Raw genomic sequence first — 11,267 nt, 5'->3', positions numbered from 1 at the left:
CATATTTGTTCTTTTGTTTAGTTTTGCAATTAATCAACCATCATGTCTTTCGTTACGATTATATTCTCGTGAATAAATTAGTAGCTAGTTCTTAATACCTCACTTCCCTATGGATCGATAACCCAATACTACGTGTATTATAATGTGAGCCAAATTGTATATGTTTCTAGTGTTAGTTTGAATCTATTTGTGAGGTTTAAGTTCATGAAAATGTTACTTTAAATGCAAAATTCCATTGTTTTCTCATTAAGATATGATTTTACACTATATTTAAATGTTTTACGGTGTTTGTTGGTCCCGATAGGGTGGTAGAAAGTCTAGAGGGGGGGGGGGGGGGTGAATAGATTTTCTAAACTTTTTAACAAATTAAATAACTCTTTGGTAACTTCAACTCTAAGTAGCAAGTAAATAGAGCAAGTTTAAACTGCACAGCGGAAAAGGTAGTATGTAAAGAGTTATGCCCAATTAATGAATTAAATACGCATGTAAGATGAATAAAGTGACAGAGGGATCTTGAATATATAAAGGAGATGGTTCACTCAATATATAATAACAATATTCAAGATTGTAAATAAATATCGTATCACGTCGACCGTGTGATGAATGTTACATGCAACACGTCAAACTTGCTTAGAATAATTCAATATTTAAGCTTGAGAAGTTTGAATCACATGCATACGTGAAAACACACTAAACCCGAACGATTAAGATTGATTGTGAATAGTAAATGGGTTAGTCGGATAAGATAGATAGATAGAGCAAATTATGTAAGTGCGGTATGTAAATGAGAGAGGCAATTTATAGTGGTTCAGAAGTGGCGTAATCTTCCTAGTTCACTTTTCTCCTTTCGCGTCTAGGAGAAATTCACTATTTTTGCACACATAGTTACAATAGTGAATAAGCGCTACACAATCACTTCTTCCGGATGTCTTGCACACAGTTACACCCAACTCCAAGTGTCTCGCACACAGCTACACTCAACTCCGAGTATCTCGCACACAGCTATACTCAACGCCAACTAAGTGTCTTGCACACAGCTACACTTAGCAACTACGAGTGTTTTGCACACAGCTACACTCACTAGAGTATTTTGCACACAGCTATACTCTTTTTACAATTACAAATACAAAGGTAATTGTATCTCTCTCCAACTAGATTTGAGACTATTCAGACTAAGTCTCTAAGAATATTTGAGCACTTGCACTTTTTGTATTTTCGTGTGTATTGCACTTCTATCTCGTGTCTATCTTGTTCACCTCTGTTCCACACACTTTTTGTCTTCAAGTCTTCATGGCTTTTTATAGGCAATCAAATATATCCGTTGGAGTGGGATAATTTGATATTTGAAATTTGAATCTTCATAGCCTGATATTGTTGACAATAGTAGGTCTTCAATTTTGATTTGATTGTCAACTTGCCTGACAAAATAATATCTTATCTCCAATTGATTTGTTCAAAATATTATTTTGTTGTCATATTAAATATCCAACGTATCTTTGAAATAAATTCATCTGATAGAATTAATTTCTAGGATAAGTTTTTATATTCATGTCTTCATAAATATTTTTCCGTTCTGATCAAATGTCTTTCAAGCAATTTTGGATTCTTGTGGCATGTGGGTAGACTTGGAATAAATTCCTTCGAATTGATTCAATTTCTGATCATCTTGCTTCTTTGCCACATTGTGCTCCTTTGACTTTGAACATCGTGCTCCTTTGACTTGAACATTGTGCTTTTCTGATTTGGTCACATTGTGCTCTTTCGGACACATCGTGCTTGTTCACATTGTGCTCCTGTAGAACATTGTGCTCCTTTAGATACATTGTGCTCCTTTTGATACATTGTGCTCCTTAGCACACATTGTGCTTGTCAGCACACATCGTGCTCTTTTTAATACATTGTGCTCTTTTGATAGCATTGTGCTCCTTGGTAGCATTGTGCTCCTTGGTGAACATCGTGCTTGTCCGAAAATTTGACTAGTAAAAAATAAGTCTTTGGGGGAAATCAATCTCAAGTGTGATCGTTTTGAGTAAGGACTTCTACCATTTCACCGTTAGGCTCATCCGGTCATTCTTTGCAACGCCATTCCTTTATGCTTCTTTCTCGGATGAATACTCGTAGGACCAAAATTAATTTCTCAAATTAATTTTGTTCTTCCTATGGTAGATTCCTTTTGATTCGCTATTCTGATTTATGATGCTTATACTCAAAGACCTAAAAACTAAGGGGATCTAAAGTACATTTGGCTTCATTAAAACTTACAAAAATATTCCTATCAGTGTTTGTTAGTGTTTTCGAACCATTGTAGATCAATTGCAAAAGCAATGGAAGTTTTAGGACGAGTTTGGAGCCAAAACAAAGTCAAGGTGAAGCTAAGGAGGTGGCTAAAATGCTTCAAAGAGAGTGAAAGACTAGTACTTTCAATGGACTTGATCACAAGAACAAAACAGGGAAAAAGTGGAGCAAAAGACCAAAGATTTGTAATTCCCGCTGAATTTGGCGACACCTTAGTATTTTAATCGTATCTCACTCTAGGAATGTCATATTTAGGTGATTCTTGCGCCATTCGAAAGAAGACTCGAAGGGCTACAACCTAAGAGGTTATGACTCAGCAAAAAACTTGACGCATCCAAAATTTTCAGTGAAATTTCATCACTTTTCACAAGAGCAAGATTCTCGCACAGATTGGCGACAATTTGATTTTTGGACCATATCTCACCCTTGAAATATCCAAATGAAGTGATTCCTATGTCATTGGACAGAAGACACGAAGGACTACAACTCATATAAAAACATCAAAGCCTATATCAGAAGCGAAAAGGGTCAAAATAAGCTTGCAAACCAGACCTACGTCATTGGGTGAGATTTTGGAAAGTTGTGTGGGAATTTCCTAATTTATTCGTATTGAGCTTCAACTATAAATAACCCATCTTTGTTCAACCCTAGGGAAATTATGCTCAATTGAGGAGATATGAAAAAAGAGAATTGAGAGCTACAAGTTGTCTTGGGAAGCTAGAAGAAAGCTAAGGATATTTAGGAGAATTACTTGCTTTAATTCTTTTACTCTTTTAGATTATTTGTAAACTCACATGGCTAATTTAATTTAGAGATTTTTGGGTGAAAGTATTTATGAACCTATGTGCTTAGTTCTATAATTCTTAATGTATTTTTATTTGAATTATAACTTGTGTTGTAATTATGATTTTATTGTTTGATGCTATTAGTTAATGGTCGTAATTACTCGTTAGGCATTGAGACTTTCAGATCTCCTAATGGAATCAATATCTTTAAGGGAAATTATATACCTTGGAGATCCTATAAGAGAATGGCATCCTGGAACATTAATTGGTGCAGTGAACAATATTCGACACGATATATAAATTGCATAACTTCTGACAAGAATACGAAACACACAACATGTTAATGCATATAAATATAACAACCAAATCCAAACAACATGAGAGGATCGGAGCTTGCTTGCTACCAAAGCAGAAAAGAAAAACTCCACCATGCATGCATGTTTGGATTATATTATTTATGACCTTTATTTATTTAGCTATATATATGGATCATATATATATATATATATATATATATATATATATATATATATATATATATATATATATATATATATATATATAACACTGAAGTTGAAGGAAGCTATGCAATATTAGATAAGGTAGTTATAAGCAACCATCCTTTTTTTTTTTTGGTAGATAAGCAACCATCCTTGATGCAGGTGCAGATGAAATCGAGGCAGAGACCTCATACCCATCAGACTGGCAAACTTTATTGCATTTCTGATTATTCCATGGAAGACATAATCCCTTCACCTTCAACCTCAAGCATTCTATAGGACTCTTAGCAGCACCCACTATTCACAGAAGAAGAAAATGTATGGGTTTTTTTTTTTTTTCTTTTTTATTTGAGTACTTTACAATTCTGTATCTGTTCATAATTACACTGCCCCACCGAAACTCGAACCCATGACCTTCTATATGAGAGAGTGCCACGACTCGAACCCATGACCTTCTATATGGGAGAGTGCCACTTCGTGCCACTAGGCCATAAGGTGATTGGCAAGAAAATTATTAGAACACATAGACGAAGGGTAGTCCTTCTTTATGGAAGGGGCTTTTTTTTGTCTTTTGTATTGCAATTAGTTGCAACGGCTTTTGGCGCCCAATCTTTCCCCTTAGCTTGTATATAGGCTCTGTCATCTTTGTTCAGAACAGTTAGTTGTTCTTTTCTTGTTCACCAAAGCAGTTACCAGAAATGATTCACAAGCTTCCGTTCTAAACACTGTGTTAAACCTTTCTCATCATGGTATCAGAGCCATGGAGGGCCACCTATGCTGCAGCAGTCTCCAGCAACGGTGAATCGCAACCGGCGAATCCAGTTCGAGCTCCATCGATGAATCCGCCACCGGTAGCTGCAGTTCTGCAAAGTGTTTCACAGAGAAACCAACTTGAAGACATGGAGAACCCTTTCTATCTCAACGTCAATGAAAATCCAAACAGTGTACTGGTTAGTCCACCTCTTGTAGGGAGTGTCAACTACGGATCATGGAGCATTTCTATGCAAGTTGCATTAGAAGTGAAGAACAAATGGTCTCTCGTTGATGGTAGCATTGAGACGCCGGACAGAGATCGAATTCACTATGGCGCATGGAAGAGGTGCAACTTAATGATCAAGGCATGGATTCTCAAAGCTATCCATCCTTCGATCGCCCAAAGTGTGATGTACATGGAGACCGCGAAGGACGTTTGGAACGATATGAGGAAGCTGTTCTCGCAGCGCGATCCGCATCGCATTTCGATCCTTCAGAACGAGATTTACGGACTCAAGCAGGGGAATCTGTCCGTGAATGAATATTACACCAAGAGCAAATCTCTGTGGGAGGAGATGAATGAGTTGCGTCCGCTTCCGATCTGCAAATGTAACCCTCACTGCTCGTGCAACTTGATCGATGAAGTAAGAAAAGATCGTGAGGTCGATCAGATAATCCGGTTCCTTCAGGGACTGATTGAGGATTACAACTCACTTAAATCTAATGTCCTGGTCCTGGATCCTCTACCAGAAATGCACAAAATATTTGTTATGGCAGAGAAATTCGAGAGACAGCTGAACATAACCAATCCAAGCCTGGAAATCAATTATGCCAATGCAGTTCAAAACAATCAAGCCACTACAGAAGAGATTGTTGCCATGGTGAACCAGTACAATAGTAAGAAGAATATGAACCACAATGGTGGAAATAAAAATGCCAAATGTACCTTTTGCAGAATGATGGGACACACCATAGAGAAGTGCTATAAGAAGCACGGGTATCCACCGAGGTGGATACCGGGGTTCAAATCAAGAGGTAAACAGCACACCATAGCAGCTGCCAGTTCAGAAGATAGCTTGGTGACCTCTGAGCAGTTGTAGAAGCTCATATCCCTTCTGTAAACTCAAGCAGGGCAAAGCCAGAGCCAGAACCCTTCCTCTATGACTGCAGTAGTCTCTTTGGTCCCCAAGTTCGACAAAGCAGAGTCACATAATGAAGGCAATTACAGCTTAAATTCTCACATATATTCTGTCAACCTTTGTGCTTCTACATGGATATTAGATTCGGGAGCTACTGATCATATAGTATGCTCTCGCGAATTTTTTGATGACTATCATATTATTGAAGGAGCTATGGTAAACCTACCAAATGGGGAGGCAATCACAGTTCAACATAAAGGAAACATCAAGTTAGCAGATGGCATATGGTTGCAGAATGCCTTGCATATCCCAGAGTTTAAATTTAATATTGTATCAGTTAGCAAATTGCTTCAAAATTCATCTTACTCTTTGATATTTGATTATGGCCAGTGTCTACTTCGGAATCTTGGGAAGACCACTGTTTTTGCTAATGAAGATAAAGGGCTATATCTGCTGCTTCAACCACCAGAGATTAACCATTGTAAACATTTTGTTTTGTAGTGTGATAGTGATGTACTTTGGCACAAACGTTTGGGGCATTTTCCCCTTAATAAAATTCGTCTTATAAAGAGCATAACTACCTCTCATTCCAAGCATATGCCATGTGATGTGTGTCATTATGCAAAACAGAAGCGGTTATCTTTTCCTCTAAGCAGCACCTCATCAAACTGTTGTTTTGAATTGATCCACGTAGACATCTGGGGTCCTTTTCTGGGAGGAGAAAGGTATTTTTTAACCATGGTGGATGATTATTCAAGACACACCTGGATTCATCTAATGAAGAATAAGCCCGAGACAAGAGCAGTTATAAAAAGCTTCCATAAACAGATACAAACTCAACATGGAATGGTTATAAAGACTATTCTAAGAGATAATGGCTTGGAGTTCAAGATGACAGAATTTTTTGCTGAAAATAGCATAGTCCACCAAACTTCGTTCACTCATACACCTCAACAAAATGCGGTGGTTGAACGCAAGCACCAACACATTCTAAGCGTTGCCAGAGCTCTCAGATTTCAGGCTAAGCTTCCTCTTGAATTCTGGGGTTTATGTGTCATATATGCTACATATATTATTAACAGGCTTCCATCCCCCGTTACTGAATGGATAAGTCCTTACCAGAAAATGCATGGCAGAGAGCCAAATCTTGATAACATCAGGGTATTTGGATGTTTGAGTTATGCAGCTACCCCCTCTCACTCTCGACATAAAATGGCATCCCGTAGCAGACGATGTATTTTCATTGGTATGCCTGCTAATATCAAAGGTTATTTGTTGTATGACTTGCAGGACAAAACCACATTTATATCAAGAGCTGTTATCATCTATGAAGATCACTTCCCCATGTATGATCATACTTATCACATGGAAGACCAATCTATGCTCAATCCACCTCTGCCAAATATCCCCATCTCTGTTCATGAAGAGATCATTTTTCCAGATCTGAATCATGCCTAAAATGAACATGTGCATGGTGTAAATGATAATAGCAGTGAAGGACCATGCCACAATGTGAGCAGAAATACAAGGATGCATGAATCTGTTGAGCATCATGAGCTGGATGAACCAGCATGTGAATTCCAAAGTGATGTTAATGACATGAGAACTTTATCCCCTCATGGTGATGGTGAAGAATGCAGTACGGAAGTAGATGCCAGTGAGCTCCCACAACCCAGAAAGTCAAACAGACAACGCAATGCTCCAATCAAACTTCTAGATTACTACTGTGATGCTATTGTGAAGAACAGAACCTCCCCTCACCCTCTATCAAAGGTGATATCTTATGACAATCTCACCACTGCACACAAGAGTTTTTCTCTGGCAGTCTCATCAATCAAAGAGCCTCGAACATACAATCAAGCCACCAAACACGAGTGTTGGAAAAAGGCCATGAGTGCTGAAATTATGGCTCTTCAAGACAACAACACATGGGAGCTAACTGATTTACCCCCAGGGAAAACACCCATAGGATGCAAATAGATCTTCAAAGTTAAGCTTAAATCTGATGGCACAATAGAAAGACACAAGGCGAGGCTTGTGGCAAAAGGTTACACGCAGCAACTAGGGGTAGACTATCTTGAAACATTCTCTCCAGTGGTAAGATTAACCACAATTCGATCTCTGCTGGCAGTAGCAGTTTGCAAAGATTGGCAAATCCATCAAATGGACGTCAACAATGCTTTCCTACACGGTGATTTAAATGAAGAAGTGTATATGGTTCTACCTCCCGGATTCCAAAGTGAAAAGCCAAACCAAGTCTGCAAATTACTTCGGTCCCTATATGGCTTAAAACAGGCAAGTCGCCAATGGAATGCAAAACTTAGTGCTGCGCTTGTCTAGATTGGCTTTCAATAATCCAAGTCTGAGCCCTCTCTCTTTACCAAAGGTACAAATGACAGCTTCATTGTTTTGTTAGTCTACGTTGATGACATAATTGCGGCTAGTCCTAGCATCTAAAATATCAATTCTGTTAAGCAGTTTTTGGATGACACATTCAAAATAAAAGATCTAGGCCCTATAAGCTACTTTCTGGGGATTGAAGCACAAAGGGCCGAAGGTGGTTTAAACTTCTGCCAATGCAAATTCGCCTTAGATATCTTGGATGAGGCAGGATTCCTTGAGTGTAAGCCAGCAAACACCCCCATGACTCAAGGTTTGAAATTGTCATAGAATGATGGCACACCATTGGAGGATCCTAGTAGTTACAGAAGATTGGTGGGAAGAATGTTGTATCTCACAGCTACAAGACCGAACATTGCCTACTCCTTTCAACAACTAAGTTAGTTTGTAGGCTCTCCTACGGATAAGCATATGTTAGCTGCACACCGGGTGTTGAGATACATCAAACACTCAACAGGACAAGGTCTGTTCTTCTCCAAAGATTCACAGCTGCATCTGAAGGTTTTCTCAGACTCGGATTGGGCAGCATGCAGTGAAAGCCGAAAATCCATCACTGGATATTGTGTGTTTCTAGGTGATGCTCTTGTCTCATTGAAATCAAAGAAGCAAAACACAGTCTCGAGGTCCTCATCCGAGGCTGAATACAGGGCCTTGGCTGCCACAACATGTGATATACAATGGCTTGGATATCTTCTAAGAGACTTACAAGTGGAAATGAACAAGCCAGCTACCCTATTCTGTGACAATAACTCGGCCATAGCCACTGCCGAGAACCACATTTTCCACTAACATACTAAACACATCGACATAGACTGTCATGTCGTGAGAGAGAAGCTGCAGCAAGGGCTCATAAAACTGCTACCAATATCAAATGAAAACCAAGTGGCTGATGGTTTCACCAAGGCACTGGCTGCTCCACAGTTTCGGCTGTATGTGTCTAAGCTGGGAATACAAAACTTGTATATGCCAGCTTACGGGGGGGTATTAGAACACATAGACGAAGGGTAGTCCTTCTTTATGGAAGGGTTTTTTTTTTTGTCTTTTGTATTGCAATTTGTTGCAACGGCTTTTGGCGCCCATTCTTTCCCCTTAGCTTGTATATAGGCTCTGCCATCTTTGTTTAGAACAGTTAGTTGTTCTTTTCTTGTTCACCAAAGCAGTTACCAGAAATGATTCACGGGCTTCCGTTCTAAACACTGTGTTAAACCTTTCTCATAAAAAATGTTTGGGAATTAAAGCATGCATGCCCATGAGCGATCTGAGGCCTGGCCTTGGAAAATACTTTATTCAAGATTAACATTATATTTTCACTATAAGTTATTACCATAAACTTAACATCTTTATCTCTTTCAGAGTAAAAAAAAAAAAACCCTCACCAATGATACATCGATTCGAAATAATTCAATTCATCGCATACATACCATGTTAAAAAGAAGAAATATATAATGGAGAAAGGGAGAGAGCAAACCAGAAGCTATGAGGACCATCACCAAGAGTGAGGTTGTTGCAAACAAACGAACAGATGGGGAAAAAGCCATCTTTGTTAATTGAAAACAAAAGAAGGTTTTAGCTTAGGGGAAATGGGAATGCTATCACTGTTTTAATGAGCGAAGTCCTTTTATAAGTCACAATTTTGAGAATGGACCATGATGTCATCACTTATACCTCACATACTTCATCAATACATGCATACAAAAAAAATTTATTACTTCTACTTTTGAGAATTTATATATGTCAGCTCAATTAAATCCATGTCTTAACGTGCGGCCGCACCGTTACATATGTAAAATCGCACCAATAATGTTAGAAAATGCACAACAATAAAATACACCAATGCACCACAAAACGGACCACATGTGATACCCCCTAAATCCAAACTCTAATCAAGGATTAATTAGAGAATTAATCCTAGTCTCTTTGTTAATTTAATCCTAAAAATCATGAAATTCAATAGTCGAGGGACTAGATTTTGACTAGTCACTTAAGTCAAATGGTTGTACCTTGTGCTTCTTGAGTTGTGTCCTTGTTCCCTTGTCTTCCCAACTTTAGTAAGGGTAGGGATATCTTTCTATCTAAGGTTTGTGGTTCAAGCTAACCTAGCAACACTCCTTCATTTCATTCACCCTACAATCTAAACACAAAATCTCTAGCTTCTCCCTAAAAAGGTGTAGCTTCTTCTCCAAGCTAGGATTTGAGCACCCAAGTCTTGCAAGTTTGTCTTCCAAGATTCCTACTTTCTTCATCTTGAGCATAGGGGAGGGTAAGATCCTTGGTCTTTTGGTGTTTTTAACCTCCTTTTAGGTGTCTTTTTCTAAAGATAAAATCTTTGTTGTCTTTTGGTTTGTGTATGAAGTTGGTGTGGAAGAGGAGCTTTAGGAAAGGCTTTCTAAGGGTGAAAAGAAGAAGTTATTAGGCTACAAAGGAAACCCATGCTTTACAAAACATATTTTCTTACTTATACGATGATTCTTGGCTTCTACTTGTGATCCTTGTGTTGATTTGTGAGATTTGATGCATTGTCTTGTGGTGATGCATGTTTAGAGCTTGTTCTTAGGGTTCTTGAATGCCATTGCTTGGCTATTTCTTGGGTTCAAGTCATATTGTTGTTGTGTGTGAGATTTTGGGTGTTTTGGACTTGTTGTTGAAAATCCCCGAAGGGATTATTTTGGTGTACAGGGTGGTACCCGCGGGCGGAACAGTGGGCAGAGGCCTACCCGCCGCCCCACCTGCGGGGAATAGATGGCTCATGGGTTATGTACCCGCGGGTGGAACAGCGGGTGGAGGTCCACCCGTGGCCCCACCCGCGGGGAACAAGTATGGTTGTTGGCGGGGATTTGTTCCCCGTGATTCTTTTGACTTGGTATTGATGTTTTGACCTCCCAATGTTGTTTTATTGGGCTATTTGTGAGTCTTCTTGATGTCTCGTATGTCTAGAACTGTATGTTAGGAATACATGTAGGATTTGGTGTCTTGAATCGTGTTAAAGGTCCAACATTGTGATTCGTTGGGCTAATTGTGAGTCTTGAATGTTCTTTGGAACTACTTTTGGTTTAACCGTTTGATAAGCATGCTAGTTTGATGTTGAAATGCTAGTATGTGTGGTTTGTTCTTTCCTATTGGGATTGGCAACTTGTGTTGACAATCGTTTGGTGTTGGATTGTGATCCTTCGTTGTTGAGTATGGTTCCATGTCTTTGTTGTGATCCATTGATTGATTCCTATGACGTGAACGTATGTAATCGTTGTACCCTTTGATTGATACTTGATTAAGGTTATTGTGGAACCTTAGTCTTCTTGGTAATGATGATGACTTGTGTGACTATGATCTATATGTTGGTGGTTGTTACTTGAGCTTAGCTCACGTGTTGGTGGTTGTGTGAAATGAATCGTACCCTC

General features: G+C 38.9%; 2 protein-coding genes across 2 annotated transcripts; both read left to right on the top strand.

Moving 5' to 3' along the window:
* Positions 1 to 4,326: 4,326 nt before the first annotated feature.
* LOC109150021 lies at positions 4,327 to 5,973 on the top strand. Its single transcript, XM_019297998.1, has 2 exons — positions 4,327 to 5,368; positions 5,465 to 5,973. Exons 1-2 carry the CDS (start codon positions 4,327 to 4,329, stop codon positions 5,971 to 5,973), a joined length of 1,551 nt encoding a protein of 516 aa, XP_019153543.1.
* A 1,662-nt stretch (positions 5,974 to 7,635) lies between these two features.
* On the top strand, positions 7,636 to 8,661 carry LOC109150020 (uncharacterized mitochondrial protein AtMg00810-like). Its single transcript, XM_019297997.1, has 3 exons — positions 7,636 to 7,767; positions 7,951 to 8,125; positions 8,264 to 8,661. Exons 1-3 carry the CDS (start codon positions 7,636 to 7,638, stop codon positions 8,659 to 8,661), a joined length of 705 nt encoding a protein of 234 aa, XP_019153542.1.
* Positions 8,662 to 11,267: the final 2,606 nt, after the last annotated feature.

The sequence above is a fragment of the Ipomoea nil genome, unplaced genomic scaffold (genome assembly GCF_001879475.1).
Source record: "Ipomoea nil cultivar Tokyo-kokei standard unplaced genomic scaffold, Asagao_1.1 scaffold2167, whole genome shotgun sequence".
In the NCBI taxonomy this organism is placed as follows: domain Eukaryota; kingdom Viridiplantae; phylum Streptophyta; class Magnoliopsida; order Solanales; family Convolvulaceae; genus Ipomoea; species Ipomoea nil.
The sequence above is the reverse complement of the archived record's forward strand: the minus strand, read 5'-3'. Positions and strand labels throughout refer to the sequence as shown.